This window comes from Macadamia integrifolia, chromosome 11 (assembly GCF_013358625.1).
Source record: "Macadamia integrifolia cultivar HAES 741 chromosome 11, SCU_Mint_v3, whole genome shotgun sequence".
Taxonomy (NCBI): Eukaryota; Viridiplantae; Streptophyta; class Magnoliopsida; order Proteales; family Proteaceae; genus Macadamia; species Macadamia integrifolia.
The window spans coordinates 20,091,177-20,109,513 of record NC_056567.1 but is presented as its reverse complement, the minus strand read 5'-3'; the positions used below and the strand labels follow the sequence as shown (position 1 = coordinate 20,109,513).

At 40.5% G+C, this 18,337-nt stretch overlaps 1 protein-coding gene and 1 long non-coding RNA gene across 2 annotated transcripts; one reads left to right on the top strand and one right to left on the bottom strand.

Moving 5' to 3' along the window:
* The first annotated feature begins 2,102 nt into the window (after nucleotides 1–2,102).
* Nucleotides 2,103–2,978, top strand: LOC122092967. Its single transcript, XM_042663255.1, has one exon. It carries the CDS (start codon nucleotides 2,103–2,105, stop codon nucleotides 2,976–2,978), a length of 876 nt encoding a protein of 291 aa, XP_042519189.1.
* Nucleotides 2,979–17,759: 14,781 nt separating this feature from the next.
* On the bottom strand, nucleotides 17,760–18,188 carry LOC122093503. The gene is made up of 2 exons (XR_006144486.1): nucleotides 18,039–18,188; nucleotides 17,760–17,837 (listed from the first exon to the last, which is right to left on the bottom strand). It is a non-coding gene; the product is annotated as an uncharacterized LOC122093503 (long non-coding RNA).
* Between the last annotated feature and the right edge of the window lie 149 nt (nucleotides 18,189–18,337).

The window sequence follows — 18,337 nt, the reverse complement described above, 5'->3', positions numbered from 1 at the left end:
ACAAAGTAGAAACAATAGGCTATACCAGCTTTTAACCTGTTTAACCTTCTCTCTCTGTCCCACTTCACCTCCGACTGGAGAAGATCTAAATCTGTTACTAGTTGGATGTAGCTTCATTTGGATGCCTTGTGATATTTTTTTCATATACTTGTTGGTAATTCAAGGGATGGACTCTCTTTCTCTCTCTAACTAAAGTCACAAAAACAGCCAATAGGGTTGCCTCTTTTTCAAAGAGTAGACAACGTCTTCTGATCTTCTACATTATCAACAAGGCCACTAAAAAAATCTAAATCGGCAGCTTTGACCTTTTTGTAAATGAAATAATCTATACTGGTACATTTTTCAAAAAAAAATCTATCTCTACTGGCACAGCCAATCGACTGGCTTATCGAACTTTGAAACATTATCCATAGAGCAGACACAGAGTGGTAGTCAAGAAGATTCTGTTAATTCATTTGGATGGATATTGACTTTGCAACCAAAGATGTGTATAGAGTCTGAATTGAAAGAGAGCTCCACACTCCAAAGCAAGCGATTTTACCTCAATTTGGATTCTCTCCAGCCGGTTGTACCTTTCAACTCCAACTTCAAACTCCATCTCACACCGTCTATGGGAATGTTGGCTGTTGAATAATTAGGCTTGAACTACTAAAATTGGAATTTCTTCTAGTTTTTTTTTTCCTAGGATAAAAATTCTTTGGCTTTTAGTCCATCATAAATTTGATTGTGTGACTTTTTGCCAATTTTCCAAACCGCAATTGGTTGGTCTTTTTTATTTTTATTTTTATTTATATATATATATATATTTTTTTTTTAAGAAACTTTTCTAGTCCGCTGACCATGTAACTGACACCATGCTCTCATGTCCTATACCATGGAAATTGAATAAAGTCCATTTCCTATTTGACAAATCATTGATTATACGATCCTATTATTTTTCTCTTCCTTTTTTACCCCTAAAAGTGCATGGTCGGGGAACCACCTTTCCTTGTTTTATACACTAGAAGTGCAATTTAATTAAGGGCTTAACATTTAGCCCCAATACCCATGATAAGTTTAAAATATGGTTCTCTCGAGTACTTGAGGTGAGATATGGAGACGGACCAACGAAATATTTTGGACTTCCTACTACTTTTGGGGTATCAAAATGTACAGTTTTCAATGATGTGAAGGAAAAGACCTTAAACAAGTTGCAAGGATGGAAAGGAAAATTATTATCTCATGTGGGTAAGGAGGTTCTGTTGAAGGCAACAATAGCTGCTCTGGAAAAATTTGCGGGTTCCCACTTCAAACTACCAATGTCCTTTCATGAGTCAATTCAAAAGGCCTCAGTAAAGTTTTACTGGGGAGAAGAGGATGATGGGCGAAAGATCCACTGGATATCATGGAAGAGGCTGTCTCAACCAAAATCACAGGGTGGAGAGGATTATTAGAGGAGGATGTTGGTCAGAATATCATGGAGGTTGTGGGCTACACCAAATTCCTATTGGGCAATGTTTATTAAATCTATTTACTTTCCTCGGACAGATTTTATGCATGCAAGATTGGGTAATCAACCGTCTTGGGGATGGGGGGGATTATTAGAGGGGTGTGCTGTTCTACAAGAAGGTCTAATATGGAGAATAGGTGATGGATTCACTGTTAATAGTTGGACAATAGATGGGTTCCCTCATTACAATCATTTAAAATTCAGTCACAAAATCCAATAGATTGTGCTCTTACATGGGTAGATGAGTTGATAGACCCGGTGTGCCGATCATGGAAGGTATCTCTTTTGAGACGTTTTTCCAACCTGGAGATGTGGAGGAAATCTTACAAATACCCCTTAGCCTATTTGGTGGGGAGGATAGGCAGGTTTGGGGAGCAACTCCCACAGGAGCTTTCTCAGTTAAGTCAGCGTATTGCTTGCTCTCAAAGTTGGAACAACAGAGGAGTCAGACAGAGGCATCAACCTCAAGAGTCCATAGCTGGGATATGATCCCAAAATCTGTTTGGAATCGGATCTGGTCTATACAAACTCTGCCAAAATTAAGAGTTTCATTTGGAGGAATTGCAATGAAGGAATAGCTACAGGAGAAGGTTTACAAATTAGACATGTGAAGATGGAAACAAGTTGTATCCGATGTGGTGATAAACTTGAGACAGCAGATCATGTTCTGTTTGATTGTCCCTTTGCAAGACATGTTTGGTTTGGTTGCTCACTCTTTTATTCTCCACCTACTTTTCCAAAGCTGTCGGATTGGCTAAAGCAATGGGACTTAATCTTCAAAGAGGATAAGAAGAAGGATAGGGAAGTTCTATCTAAAACCCCTTTCATCATGTGGTATTTGTGGAGGGCAAGGAATGACCTATGTTTTACTGGGAAATCTTGGTCTCCACAAGAAGTTATAAGAGTGGTTGAAAAGGCTTTCTTGGAATTCTTCTCAACTATAGCTCCTCCAGTAGCTAGCGAAGCTCCAACACAGCAAGAACCGAGCACTTCTACATCACCAATTGGTGTGCACAAGGTGAATTGTGATGTTGCTGCCTCTTCAGGATATACTAAGGGAGGTCTAAAGCTGATAGATAGAGATCACACAGGAGTACAATCTAAGGCAGTTTCCATACCACATCACTTTCAATCGGTTTGTCAAGGGGAAGCTCTATCTATTCAGAATGCTTTAACTATGGCTTTAGCAAATGGCTTCTCTCATTTGATGGTAGAGAGTGATAGCAAAGAGACGACTGATTACATTCTAGACCAAAACCTAGTTGCACCTCTTGTCATGGCACCAATCCTCACAGACATATGGACCCTCTCCCATTCTTTCGATTTGATCTCTTTTTGTTATATTCCAAGGGCTCAGAATGTTGTCGCTGATGCCCTGGCCAGGAAGGCCCTGTCACTGATGTGTGTGATAGATTGGCCAGAATCCACTCCGTGGCTCCATGATCTTTTCGTGAAGGATGCTACTGGTTGTACACATACTTCTTCTTAATAAAGTTTACATTACCAAAAAAAAAAAAATAATAATGAGTAACTTTCTTCATTAGGCTTTTTTAATAGGGTAATTTACAGCGGCATCCCCTAGAGAATGCCATTATGAGAGAAACACCTCCTATATAATACCAACTCAGACCCTCTACCATCAGTCACTATTACGGAATATACCTTATATGCTAATGTTAGCTAGTATATATTTTTATAAATACCAAAATACCCTTGTAAAAGGGGAACTACCTAATATACCCTCTAATAACTCCCCATCCCAAAAATCGATATCTTATTCTTCATCTTCAAATCCTTCACTATTTGAGAGCATCAACAATCTACCTTCCTGAAGAGCAACGGTAGCGGCAATGTTGACAAGCGGCAACGAGCAACGACAGAGGTCTGACACATGTTTCCCCAAATCGAAATAGCTTCTTCCCCAAAATGAAAGATATTATTTCCCTCTACAGTAATCAAAGTGTTAATTGTAGAATTTGGGTCGAAGATGACTACATTCTGCTTTATCATCTTTACTTTAGAACTAAAATGCAATAGAAAGAGAGCTCGATGTGATTTTAAAATTTTAGTAAAAACCCAAAAATAAAAAGGAAAAAAAAAAAAAAAAACAGAGCTGTACTCTAGTCTGTAGCAGATTTTTTGATTCTCAATAATTAGAAACACCCAAACAAGAATTAAAAAAGGAAACAATTAAGGTTTTTTAGTTGTACTTGACTTATTCTGGTATTTATTCAGTAAAAAAAAATACTGAAGAAGACCGAGATGGTGCAATAGCAATAATGATGAAGAAGAAGAAGAAGAAGAAGAAGCAATAGAGAAGGGGAAGAAAAGCTATGTTTTCAGGCTTTCTGCTTTGCAGCTTCTTGGGCTTGAGACTAATCTTTGGAACCCAAACTGTAACACCCATGCCCCATTAACCATGCACAATATTGTCTTCTTTATCCCATAGGCCTTAAGGCTTTAAACGCGTTGTGCCATGTTAAGGAGGCTGTATTAGCTAGCCTAGTAATCTCTCCCTAGGCGATATGGGACTATAGTTTGCACACCCTCTCCGATCTCCCAGCGGGTCTGATACTTGTCGTATTCTTGCATATTACAACTTTTTCCCTTTAGCATAGCATCCCCACCATGGCCCCACACACTGTCAGGATCTGCTCTATTACCATTTATAATGCCCCGGCTCTATTAACCATGCACAATATTGTCCTCTTTGGCCCATGGACCTCAAGGCTTTAAAACGCATTGTGCCATGTTAAGGAGGCTAGAGATTATTAACTAGCCCAGTAATCTCTCCCTAGGCAATGTGGGATGAAGTTTGCACACCCTCACCAATCTCCCAAACCCCCTGGTACTTGCCATATTCTTGGTGGGGACACCTCACTGATCTCCCAGGCGGCTCTGGTACTTGCCGTATTCTTGGGGTCAAAATGGTAAAATATAAAATTTAAGAGAGAGAGAGAGAGAAAGAGAAAGAAACAAACTTTGATAGAAAAGAAACTAAAATAATTCAAGAAAAAAAAATGTACATTGTCTCTGTACCGTCCACTCATGATCGCAGTGAGAAAAAATCTGGCGACGTCCCTAACAGTTGCCCCTATCTGTTTTCCATAATCACAACAAGAGAAGAACACAAATTAAATCTTTAGAGCAATAAAAAAACAGAGTATATAGAAATAGTAGAAAACAGAGCAGAACAGTGAAAAATTGCATCAGATATGAACGCTTGATCAAGGTCATTGACGATCGGGGGGAAAGGGTAAATAGAAAGGGTATAACAATCATTTCAACTCCTCACTTAACAGTGACTGATGACAGGAGGTCTGAGTATAATTTGGTATTATACATGGGGTGTTTCTTTGATAATAGCATTCTCTAGGGGGTGGCGTTGTAAATTACCCTTTTTAATATAACATTTTTTTTTCAACGAAGGTAAATTCTATCATTTTATATATCTTTTCAAAAAATATGTAAAACAATGATGGATTTTGACCCTAACCATGTATTGGCACCGTTACATATGACAATTATCTATGATCTCAAGTTTTAAAACCTAAATATTTCTAGAATAAATCTATTTTTGACTCCTCTACTTTGAAAAAAAAAAAAAAAGTTTTATTACTTGGAACAATATTGCTAGTATTCTTCCCATTCTGTAAAAAAAAATAAAAATAAAAAATAAAAAATAAAAAAATAAAATATTTGCTTGTGAAAAAACTGAAAATGGATGCAAGACTTTGGACTGATCCATGGATCCTTCAATCTTGGATTTTACATTATCTGATTCTATCACACCTCGTAGCTGCTGCATGTGGGTAATTATCGTCTCAATAATTCTTAGAACATTTGCCTCTTATCATCTTCCATTCCAATGTCAGTCATTAATAAAATCATTAAAATCCTTGTCGCAAATGAAAATGTCTCATGGCGTTGTTCTCTAAAAAAAAAAAAAAAAAAAAGGAAGCTAACTACCAAATGAGCTACAAATTTTTTTTAGCTCTATTGATAATACTAACTCAGGTAGTTCACTCAAAGGTTAAACCTAACAATTTATGGTTTTATGTAACATTAATCATTGGATCTCTGAATCCATTCCACTTAATGTTATTTTGGATCCCCATGAAAATAGTCCCCCTTTAGATTATATGCCTATATACTTGTGAGGGTAGCGACTGGAAAAAAGGACCTTTTGGAGGTCTCGGCCCTCTCTCCTCTCTTTTTCTCCCCCACAGGGAGGGATGGTGTCGTGTGTGCTTACCTGCGGGCCCTGCACTATAGTACCGCCGCTTGGAGATATATGGAGGCATATTTCGTAAGAGTATAAAGGTCGTCATTGGGACGGGGATTTGATGATGGTCCAATACGGGGGATTGGGATCATATCAAAGGGTTTGGAGTCGCCACCTAGGATTATGGGCCTAGGACCCGGGGGTGGGCCCGATTCCTAAAAAAGGGCCCTAAAGTTGGTTTGGTCTAGAGATTTAGCGCACGTGTCAGGTTGGAGAATTGGGAAGGTGTTAGGCACCCAATCTACCCGGTTCAACCGGTCTACCTACTAGATGCTTAAGAACAAACATTTTCCATAGTTATTTCTATTTCGCATGCGTGGCTAAGTTATCACACATATATACATTAATTGAAATTCAAAGATTATGTACACTAAAGCAAGGTTAATATAAAGTCTACATTATGCTAATTCGAGTAAGAAACTACACCTGAGCTTGACCCCTATTTCGGGTCAAGAGGGGTGGAACCTCGATTAGTGCTGGAACGAACTGGCTTATGGATTCTCCTGGCTCAAGGGAAGATGGTCTTGACCTCCAACTTCCTTTCTCGAGAGATGCTGATTGTGGTAATGTTTGGACAGAGTTTCGACTAGGAGTGGTTACTTTCGGATTTTGATCAATGTGTCAATTCAGCAGAGTTTCCGCTAGGGATGAACTACTTCCGAATTTTGACTGAGGTGGCACTCTGGTAGAGTTTTCGCTAGGGATAGGCTATGGGAGGGTTAGGCTGAGGTGGCACTCAGCAGAGCTTCTGCTAGATAGGCTGACTCTAAGGATTGAGAAGCTTCGAAGGCCCAAATAACACTTCGAAGATCCGAAGAACATGTTATGAAGATATCTCCAAAGACTTGAAGAACCTCAAAAGGGGGTGGGAGACTAAGGGAAAACTTTTTCTACACAAAATCTCACTCAAAAAAGGCAAATGATTGAAGAACTTCGAAGGCCCTTTGGAACTTATGAAGATCTCTCCGAAGATTTGAAGATCCTCAAGGGGGAAGGGGAGGAGAGAGGGTAGAGCTTCTCTACAAGAGATGCTCCTAAGAGGCTTGAGTGTCCAAAACCAAAGCGAGGGGGGTATTTATAGATTTTTTGAACCAATGGGGAGGAAAGAGGAATTTCCTGGGCCAATGGGGTTAAAAAGTGATTTTTCTAAACCAATGGGATGAAAGGTAAATTTCTTTGGCCAATGGGGAAAAAGTAATGTTTTTTGGGCCAATGGGAGGTTGCAGTGTAGGTTACACTAGCAGGACAGAGTAGAGTGCACAAGTGGGTGAAGAGAAAATCTCTTCACCAATCTAGTCATTGAAATGCATATTTCGGCCATTGACGGTGGCATACGAGGCTGGGTGGGGGTGCACGAGGCATGTATGGATACACAGGGCAGGCAGGGATGCACACGAGGTAAGCAGGGCACACACGAGGCAAACAAGGCACACTGGGCATACAGAGCACTCACAGGGCACTGGCTAGGGCACGCAAGGCTAGTAGGGGCACGGGGTGCAGGCAGGGGTGCACGGCACTAGTGGGGGAACGCAGGGCTGGCTGGGAAGCATGGGGCTAGCAAGGGCATAGGGTTGGCAGGGGTGAGTAGCACTAGCAGAGGAGCAGGAGGTTGGCAAAGGTGCACGGTGCTGGCAAGGGCGTATGTGGCAGGTAGGGTGTGTGCGAGGCAGGCTAGGGGTCATGGGGCAGGCAGGGTGCTTGCGAGGCAGGCAAGGGTATGCAAGGCAGTCGGGGTGGGTGCGAAGTAGGCCAGGGGCACGCGGGGTAGGCGGGGTGCGTGCTAGGAAGGCAAGGATGTGTGAGAATAAGATGTAATTTTTTAAGAGCGATTACGGGAGATCCAACTGTCTGATTTTGACATACCATATATCGTTGGAATCTTAATTTCGGCTATTATACATCAGTATGGTGACCTAGGATGGAATTTCTTCGTATATGAAACATCATAATTGGACCCTACTTTTTTCTCGCATGGAATTTTTGGGTTTTTTGTGTGAGCATGGAATGTTTCTAGGTTGGATTACTTCAATCAATTATCATCTCTATCGATCGGAAGTAAGAAGTTGTGTCCAAGATCCGTAACTCATCATAGCCGGAGGAGGGTGACAAAATTGGGTGCCTACAGAATGCCCCTCTTTGGCCGAGGCCTATGCCAACAACCGAAGGGCAAAGATAAGAACGACTACATTTTGTCACCCGGAAGCATGTACTGCCGTCATTTTTCTCATTAGTGATAGAGTTGAAAATGCAATAAGTAATATCTCTTAACTACTTTAAAGATTAAGACTTACCTGGGTTGCCGATTGTAGGAAAGAAATTCGCTGCTCTTTCAATCCTGCAAAAGACTTTAGTACTTGATCTTTGGCTTTTCCTATGTTGGGCTTCCATATGCTAGTCTAGGGAATTTTGGTCGCCAGGCTAGATATTTCGAGTCAATCTGTGCTATTTGGGACCATTGATTACAAGAAAGAAATTCGCTGCTCTTCCAATCTTGCAAAAGACAAAAAGATTTTATTCTTGGATTTTTCTTGATTGGGCTTCCATGTGCCAGTTTAGGGAATTGATTAATGAGATCGGGCCACTCAGAGCTGATTCAAAGAGATTGGGTCACCTGGGCCCGGTTCAATGAGATTCTTTCTTTCCTTGATTTTTGCCTTTTGTCCTTTGATTGGGATTCTTGAATTTGAATCCTTAATTTGGATTCTTGAATTTTGGACATTTGATTTAGATTTTTGCCTTTCACATGTATTTGCTTTGAATTTTACTTTCTTAGTTTTAATTTGAGTTTCACCTTTTACATGCATGTGATGTAATTTTTATCTACCACTTGAATTTGCTTTGTATTTCACCTTCCACTTAAATTTGATTTTCACCTTCCACTTTCATGTGTTGTAATTTTTATCTACCAATTGAATTTGCTTTGTATTTCACTTTCCACTTGAATGATTTTCACCTTCTATTTTCATGTGATGTAATTTTTATCTACCAATTGAATTTGCTTTGTATTTCACCTTCCACTAGAATTTGACTTTCACCTTCCACTTTCATGTGATGTAATTTGTCTCTACCATAAGAATTTACTTTGAATTTTTTATTTTGTGATAAGAATCTTTGAGTTGCACCTTGGAATTGGAATCATTTTTTTTTTTTTTTTTGAGAAAACCCTGTTCATTCCCTATTCTGATTTTTCTGAGTTGGGAATGATTTGTGAGCAGGTGAGCTCGGGTTTTTGAATCTTCTAGAAGATTCAAAGCTTTTTGCATTTTTTCGGGTTTCTTCAAATTTTTTCTAAAGATCTTCAAGTTTTCCTTGAAGTTCTTCATCTTTCCCTTGAAGATCTTTATAATTCTTGAGGAGGGGGCCATTGGAGAATTTGAAGTATTTCTGGGCCTTTTTACAAATTATGAAACTTCTTGGGGTTCCTTGTAATTTTGGGAAATATGGCTGAAAGAAGAAAGTGAAGGACACGGGGAGGAATCCAACTGGATGGCGCAAAGAGCTATGGTACATCTTCCCAAGGGGATGATAGTCCCGCGGATTGGTACACTGGGTGGACGCTCCATAGGACCTGGGACCACATATGCAACTCTGCATGGGGCACATGGGTGAGTCCTATATTTTACTTTATTTGTCCATTATTTTTGTGTATTTATTTTTTTATTCATTTTTTTATTTATTCATTTTATTTAGAGATTTAACGAGGGAGTACCACCTACATTGGCCAGATATGGTCATCAAATTTGGTCCGGGACTGGTACCATGTGCTCCCTCACAAGGTTAAGTGACTAGTAGATTCATCTCACCTGAGCCGATTGGCCTCGCTGAAGACCAAGAAGTTTAGTCCGGCATTGGTGGGAGCCCTGATAGAGCGGTGGTGGCCGAGTACTCACTCCTTCCATCTTCCCACTGACGAGATTACCATCACACCCCTATGCTTCTATGCTTTGACAAGCATACCTTTTGGGGGGGGCCTATCCCTTCTTCAGACTTTGACAACACATAATTTCATAGACTTGATGGGCATTGACATCCAAGAGGTTTAGAAACATGTCCGTTTAGGCGAAATCAGTGCCCGTTAGATGAGAATGGACCTGAGGATGAACCCAGGTAACTTCACGCAGATAACCTGCTCTTTCCTTCTATTTACTATGGCACAGTGTCTCTTTAGTGATCTCCGAGGTAGAGTGGATATTCACATGGCTGCCCTCTTTTGGAACCTTTAGGAGGTAGACTCTTGGGATTGGGGTGGGGCCACCTATACTTGCCTATTGTGGACCCTTGACCTTCTATCATATAGAGATCGGGGCCTCAAGGGAGCAGGCTACATTCTCAAGGTGACTTCACACATTTCCTTTTGTTTTTTTTTTTTTTTATTTGATTGCACCTCCTTACTTTGATCTTTCAATTCAGCCTTGGTGTTACGAACACTTAGAGATTATGGCCCCCTACTGAAGGATCCTCAAAGCTCACCCTTCCTTATAGCCACAAGATGGGGAAATAGTTGGGTATTGAGGGGTCGACACCATCCTCTTGGGACCACTGCCCGCTCTCTCCAGAGTGAACTCACAAAGGTACATAATGTTTGGTATCAAATTGTGTTTTGCCTTGTGCTGTACTTACCTCTTCTTGACTTTACAGGTTGATTGGAGGCCATTTCAGCACCTTAGATTTCTTAACTCTGATGAAGTTGCTCGGGCCAGGTACTTAACAGAGAACCGTGTTCTGTTGAGGGGTATCTGGGGCCAAGCTTGGTATTTAGGAGAGCGCGTCACACCCCAGGGGTCCAATTATGCCATGCACTTCCCTCCTTGTCTTCCTCCATCTACTATGCATCATCCGGAGCAAATCCCTGCAGGTTAAGTTGAGGGATTGGCTAAAGGAGTATGGGATGACTCCTTCTTAGATCATGGAAGAGATTATGGGACCTTCCTTGAGGAGAAAACGGTATGTGCTCCTTTCGGTCCTAGAGGGACACTGGTATGTTTCCTCTCTTGAGCAACTTTTTCATATTTCAAATCCTTCTCTTTTCTTTTTTTTTTTTATTGATGTTCCTTTAGTGAAGGACACAGCATGTGGAACCCCCTCCCATCAGTCACAAGTAGGTGCTACTGCCTCATCCCAACTAGGTCTTCCACTATTGTGAGTGGATCCCTCAGGATGGCTATAATTCCTGTTCGTGGTTTCCCGGGCTGGTCCTATCCCAACGCAACCCATCCTAGTATCCCTCAACTCCTGGAGTGTAGACTGGATAGAGATGCTCTCGGACTACTCATTTCATATGACTATGTGAGTATCCAAACACCTCTCATTTGATTGGTTCTTGACTTCTTTTGACTGACATGCTCTTTCTCAGGTGTCTCCGAAGGTCTATACCGAGATCAGAAAAATGCACCAGAGTTTATGTGAGGTGGTGCTTGACAAGGTATCATCTTTTTCTTAGCCTTGTCCTTCTTCTTTATCACTTCTTTTCTTGATCATTCCATATGTTTCCCAGGAAGGGGAGAACAATGTCTTAAGGAGACAGGTTAGCTCTTATCAATAAGAGAATGCCCAGCAGCAGATGCAAATTGAGGATCTCACATAAAGATTGGTGAGTTTGGGATTATTACCTGCTAGCTTTCCGACCTTCCATGAGGATGACACCGGGTATGGTTCAAATGAGGATTTTGATTCTTAGGGATTTGTTCTTGCGGTTCCTGTAAACACAAACATATGCATATTTTTTCTTTTTCTTTTTCCCTCCCCATGTTTGTTTGTTATTATTATTTTTTTATTTTTCTTTTGCCAAACTTAGCACTTTATGAATGGAAACCTATCTTTGGGCACAAATAAAATCTCCCTTTGTGTATGGTTTTGATCTTTTTTTTTTGGCATAATCAATTTCACAACTCAAGTCTTCATTAGAATAATCAGGATAACACGAAAGTTTAAATATCTCTTCATTTTACTACCAAGTGAATTACATGAAAATAACTTTCCTACTATAAACAGGATAGGTAGGTAACAATATAGAGGGACAGTTCTTAGGATGGGTAAAAGTTCACCAACTGCTCTGGCTCTTCAACTTTCAGTCCATACTGTCGGCTAATGTACGTAACCAAGTAAAAGGACGTGTGAGTCAATCCATCATCCTGACGTAGTTGCAACCAGGGGTCTTCATCAGAAAATCCTCTTGTGGCTTCCCTGGGCATCTCCATACAATATCCTTTATAGTTCTTCCTTGTAGGTACTCTTTCCAATCAACAATGAACTTGAATTCAGGGGCTTCCCTCCTTTCTTGGTAACAAAGAGCTCCGAGTTGACATCCAATTAATGGCCTGATTAGCTTCAGTTTCTCAAGTAGCCAAAGTTGGAAAATAGCGAGACTTCCATGATAATGATAAAGTCCAAATCTATGACTATGGCTCATGTCATCAAGTCCTTTGAATGTCTCTCCAAGGACTGTAGGAATGATATCTCCTCCTTTCTTTAATTGCTTTACCACCTCTATTAGAACAAGTGGTGCACTAAGTCCAGGAGTTCGGAGAACATAGCGAGCTATCATACATAGTAGATAAGCATCCTGTGATCTTTGTTGATGGATTTCCCCCAGTGGTAGATACTGCGTAAAGATCCTGACCACCTTCAAAATGTCAATCTTCCCATATCTAATGAAATGCTTCATTTCCTCCTTTTCCCATTCGAAGAAGTCTTGAATTTCCTCTGAATAGTCTTTCTTCAAAGATGGTTGAATCAATCTGCCCTTAGGTGGAGATAGCATACAAACTCAGAATTCTTCGAGAGTTAGGCAGATCTCAACCAACCCAAATCGAAATACATGAAGATTGGTATCCCAGTGTTGAGGTACCTATTGGAGTAAATTGTGATGTAATTTGACACACCCAATCCGACTGAACATTGATATATTTATAGATTCTAGCAGTCCTGGTGCCATTATGTTTATGTCCAAGATCTATTTTCTCAATGTTTCATCCAAAGAGCCCATGACCTTTCATGCAGTCATCACAAACAAAGAGGAGATGTGATGATTTTTCAAAGTATCACTCACTAGCTATTGACATAACCAAACCTTTACCACTGTTGCATCAAAATCCTCTTTTTTTTGTTGTTTTTTTTTTTTTTGTTTTTTTTTACTAATCAAGGATGGGGAATGAACTGGCCTTGATATACTAGTGCTGGGTGGTGAGTTTTAGGGGATGGAATTTTGGATGAGAATTTGGAGGACTATAGGTGAATGACAAATATCTAATCACCTTGTATGCCAAATGGTGATTCTTGGGAGACACAAGCTATGATGATCTTTTTAAATACCTTAATTATTAATCTAGGAACCAATCTGTTGCCTAGAGATTGTTGAGACCGCACTTGCACATGTCAAGTTGCCTACGTATCCCTTGAGAGGAATCTGGTCTAGTGTAGTTCGAGCCATTTTCCTTATCAGACATAATATTTCTTGATTTGATCCATGTTTGCCAATCCGGGTATTTTTTTGTCGTTGTGGTCTATGAGTTTTACAACCTTGCCTAGTAGAATCTTTTTTATAGTGAATGGGCACTCCAATTGGGCCTAAATTTCTCTCTTGGGTCATGAATTGGGGCTCTTTATTCTCAAAGAACAAGTTCACCCTCTTCTATGTGATGGGGCTTCACATTCTTGTTGAAGGCCCTTGTCAATCTCAGTTGATATTTCTTTAGGTTATCCATGGCCTTCATAGGTCTTTCACCAAGAAAGTTGAGCTCATCGTGTCTGGCCTTCACCCATTCTCCTTCAGATAACTGACTATCAAGAAGCACCCTTAGGGATGGTACTAGGATTTTCACGGGTAGAACTGTCTCAACCTTGTAACCAAAGAAAAAGGAGTTGCCTTTATCAAGGATCGTACAGAAGTCCGAAATGCCCATATAGCAAGTGGTAACTTATCCACCCAATCCTTGTGCGTTTTGACCATTTTCTGTAGGATCACCTTGATGTTCTTGTTAGCTGCTTTTATTGCCCCATTGGTCTGCGGCCTGTAAGTGGCAGAGTGATGTCTTTTGATTCCGAACTCCGTGTAAATTTTTTCAGTTTTATCCCAAAAATGGAATCCCTGATCTGATATCAACTCTTGAGGCACTCCATATCGGCAAATGATGTGTTTTTTCGATGAATTTTGCTACCTTAGCAGATGTGAGGATAGTATATGACTGAGCTTCTACCCACTTAGTGAAATAATCAATGGCACTAAGATGAATTCGTGACCATTGGATGCTTTGGGGTTGACCTTCCCAATGATATCAATGCCCCAAGTAGAAAATGGCCAAGGAGAACTAAGTGAGTGTAATTTCGTTGGTGGGATGTGTATGATATTGACAAATATCTGAAATTTGTGGCATTTCTTGACAAAGCTCACACATTTTGCTTCCATTGTGTTCCAATAATATCCCAGCCTGAGAATCTTCTTAGCTAGCATTTTGGCATTCATATGGGGTCCGCAACGACCTTAATGAATTTCCTTCATGATTGTCGCAGCTTGGTCTTCATCCACGCACAACAACTGTATTCCATCATAGGACCTCTTGTATAACAAGTCCCCTTGAAGAATAAACTGTGTGGCATATCTTCTTTGAAATTTCTTTTCTCTTTCTATGGCTTCAACTGGGTACTTCCTTTCCCTGATGAAATCCACAATATGAGTGAACCAAGATCGACCATCTATGGTAAGAGAGTTCACCAAATTTTGATAAATGGGTATGCTTCTTTGTTGCACTAAGAATGGTCGGACTCTAGCCATAGGGTTGCATTCTACTATGGAAGCCAAGGTTGCAAGGGCATCGGTAAACCGGTTGTCATCTCTTTGGAAGTATTCGAACGAGATCTTTTCAAAGTGTCCAATCACCTCTTCCATATATTCTTGATACAGCTTCAAATTCTCATCTTTAGTCTTCCACTTTCCTTGCGTCTGAAAAATGACAATGGATGAATCTCCATACACTTTAATCCTTTTCACCCTAATAGTCAAGGTTGTTTCTAGTCCCAACGCATAAGCTTCATATTCAGTAATATTGTTGGTACAGGGAAAATCGAGGCAGAATGACGAAGGCAAGTAAAGGGTATTAGGGGTGACGAGCAATATTCCTGCACCACACCCCTTTTGATTAACTGCTCCATCAAAGAACAACTGCCATTCATTAGTTGTGTCTTCTTCTTCTATTGCTATGATCTCTTCATATGGGAAGTCATCATCTAGAGCTCTTCCATCTTCCGTGGGGTGGGAAGCCAAATGATCGGCTATAGCTTGCCCCTTGATAGATTTTTGAGTAATATAGGTGATGTCAAACTCTGATAACAATAGTAACCACCGAGCCATCCTTCCTGTTAGAGCTGGTTTTCCTCAAATAGGTACTTGATTGGATCCATCCTTGAGATCAGATATACTGGATAAGCTACCATGTAGTGTCACAGCCTTTTCGTTGCCCAAATCAGTGCAGCACACGTTCTTTCTAAAGATGTGTACCATGTCTCATACTCTAAGAATTTCTTATTGAGGTAGTATATGGCATGTTCTACCCCCTTTTTTGTCTCCTTTTGTGCTAGCAATGAGCCTATGGAATATTCTCTCACTGATAAGTACAACAGAAGTGGTTCTCCTTCCACCAGTGCCAATACTGGTGGGTTCATGAGGTATCCTTTTATCTTGTCGAAAGCTTGTTGGCATTAGTCATTCCATTCCGTGGGCTGATCCTTCTTCAGTAGCTTAAAAATTGGTTCGCAGATCATAGTCAGTTGTGCTATGAACCTGTTGATATACTGGATATGACCCAAAAATCCTCGTATCTGCTTCTTAGTCCGAGGTGTGGGCAGCTCCTGAATTGCCTTGATCTTGATAGGGTTGACTTTGATGCCTCTTTCACTTACCAAGAAACCCAATAATTTTTTCGTCGTTGCCCCAAATACACACTTTTGAGGATTCAACTTTATCTGATACTTCTTGAATCTTTTAAAGAATTGTCTTAGTGTAGGAATATGCCCCTGTCGATCTCTTGACTTCACTATCATGTCATCCACATAGAGTTCCACATATTTGTTCATCATATTATGCAATATGGTTGTAGCTTCTCTTTGATAAGTTGCCCCAGCATTCATTAGTCCAAAAGGCATCATCTTATAACAATAGGTTCCCTATGGAGTGGTGAAGGTTGTCTTCTCACAATCCTCTGCATGCATGCTCACTTGATTGTATCCCAAGAATCCATCCATAAATGATAACAAGGCATACCCTATTGTGTTGTCCACCAATACATCAATGTGAGGTAATGGGAAGTCATCTTTGGGGCTTACTTGTTAAGATCTCGGAAGTCTATGCATATTCGTACCTTGCCATATTTCTTTAGCACTGGTACTATGTTGGCCAACCATTGGGGGTATTTTACCACTTGTAGAAACCCTGCATTCCACTGCTTTACAACTTCTTCTCTGATCTTTTCACTCCATTCTGGATGCATTCTTTTGAGCTTCTGTTTCACTAGCTTTACTCTAGGGTAGGTCGGTAATCGATGTTGCACGATATTGGGGTCTATACTAGGCATATCCTCATAAGACTAAGAAAAAACTTCGACAAACTCCTTCAGAAGACTAATCATCTGTTCTGCTTCTTCATCATCTAGGGTTGTACCAATTTTTACCTCTCAAAGGTATTGGTCGGTTCCATGATTAATAACCCAGGTATCCTCATGGATGGGTTGGGCTTTTTTTGGTTTATATTGTTTTATTAACTCTTGATATTTATTAAGATCATCATCAGAAAAAGGAGGCAAGTCATACTTGGAATAAAAAATTTTATTCATGAAAGAAGGAGTAACAGACTTAACATACACGGACTCTGGACTTTCCTCAAGAGGGAAAGCCTACTCATAATTATAAACAAAAGACTCAACAAATGACTCAACTACAGACTCGATGACTGATTTGATGCTTTTATCAGTGGTATTCAGGCTGGTTGAGTCGGTAGCATGAGTAAACTTGAAGTTCTCTCCAATGCTAGTCCAGTTCAAGAGTGGGTCAACGGCTTGATGGATGAGCAGATGTGGTAGAGGGCCTTCTTCTTCTTCCAAGAAGGTCGCTACTATTTCTTCAGTGGTGCTGACATGGTTTTCTTTGATAGGTGCTTGCTTCTTTACATATACAAGATGATCTATTTCATATTCTCTAAAGCCGAACTTCTTGAGGGGTGAGGATTGGTGGAGATTGCTCAATCCCCTTTCTATAAAGTTCAACTTTTCAAGCCTACTGATTGTGCCCATCCCAGCTCCTCGACCACATCTCTGACCACCATCGCGGGTCTTCTCGTTGCAGTTGATTCGGGCACAGTGCATGCAAACCATCATTCTTTGTGCTCTTCTTTGCGTTGCATATACAATAGGTTGTTGGATAGACCCGGGCAAGAAGCACTTGTCCTGATCCCTCTCCACTCTTTTCAACCAATTATCCAGGATCAGCCACGTTTATGAGGGAGGGGAGGAAAAGAGTACATAATAAAGCTATTAGGATTGGAAGTATTATTACTAGTATGGATGGAAGCAAGGGAGCAAGGGAGCGAGGAGTGAGCGAATAGGCTGTCAATCAAGAAGGGGGGGGGTGTGGGGGGTCTCCCGCCACCTCCAGAAGCTGTATAAACCTCTTTTCTTCCGGTCAGAACTTATTGCCTTTCCTCACGCTAAGGGAAGGCGGTAAGCCCTTTCCTCTTCTTAATATGTGTTTTACAGTCTTCACTCTCCAGCCAGCTATTCCTTCACCCACGGATCCTACCTACCAAGTAGACAGGAGATGGCCGGTTTATGGATAGTTCAAATTTGTCTGCTGCCCTTTTAGTTTTGGTTCCAAATTAAATTATATTTAATTCTAAATATAGGGTCTAATTTTAGGAAATTTAAGTCTTCTAGTGTTGTGTCTAAGGAAATTTCACAATGTTCCTATTAATGTCTACCAAAAAGAGATAAAACCAACGAATTTGTATAAACTCAAATCTTATTTCTTCCCTTGATAATCAATAAGTTAATTGCTTCATTCATGTGGCAGTTGGATCACCTGCACCATATTTGCCCTTTATAAGAACAAGTCCAACAAATCTTCCACTAGATTTACTTTCAAAGTAGGAAAAATTGAGTATATGAGAGTTCTAAGACGATCCAGCAACTCCAACTATCATCCTGAAGCTAATCAGATAAAACCCAAATGGGAGAAACAAAAAGAATTAAGTTATGATTTTGGAAAAACCATTTATCAAACCTCCATTTTGAACTCTTCCTCTCCCTGTTTCCGGCTTGAAGCACTCCTCTGTAGACGGACTTAAACCCTCCATGACAAGACATTGGTCTTGCTGAAACCACCAGTTGCCGAATCTAAAGCAGCCCTTCCTCCCTGATCACTACCTTCAAAACCAATAAAAGAATAATTCTGCGAAAAAGGAGAAAACACAAAGACGACAAGAAAGAAAGTTCTCACCCATCTGGGTCTGTCTTCAACTTTAAGCATTTGAAAGTTTGAACCCAATAGTGCAAGAGGAGAAAAAGGGGACGGGGGTGTGA

What these genes read in the sequence shown, in the direction of transcription:
- LOC122092967 (XM_042663255.1), top strand. Translation starts at nt 2,103, where the DNA reads ATGGAAACAAGTTGTATCCGATGTGGTGATAAACTTGAGACAGCAGAT.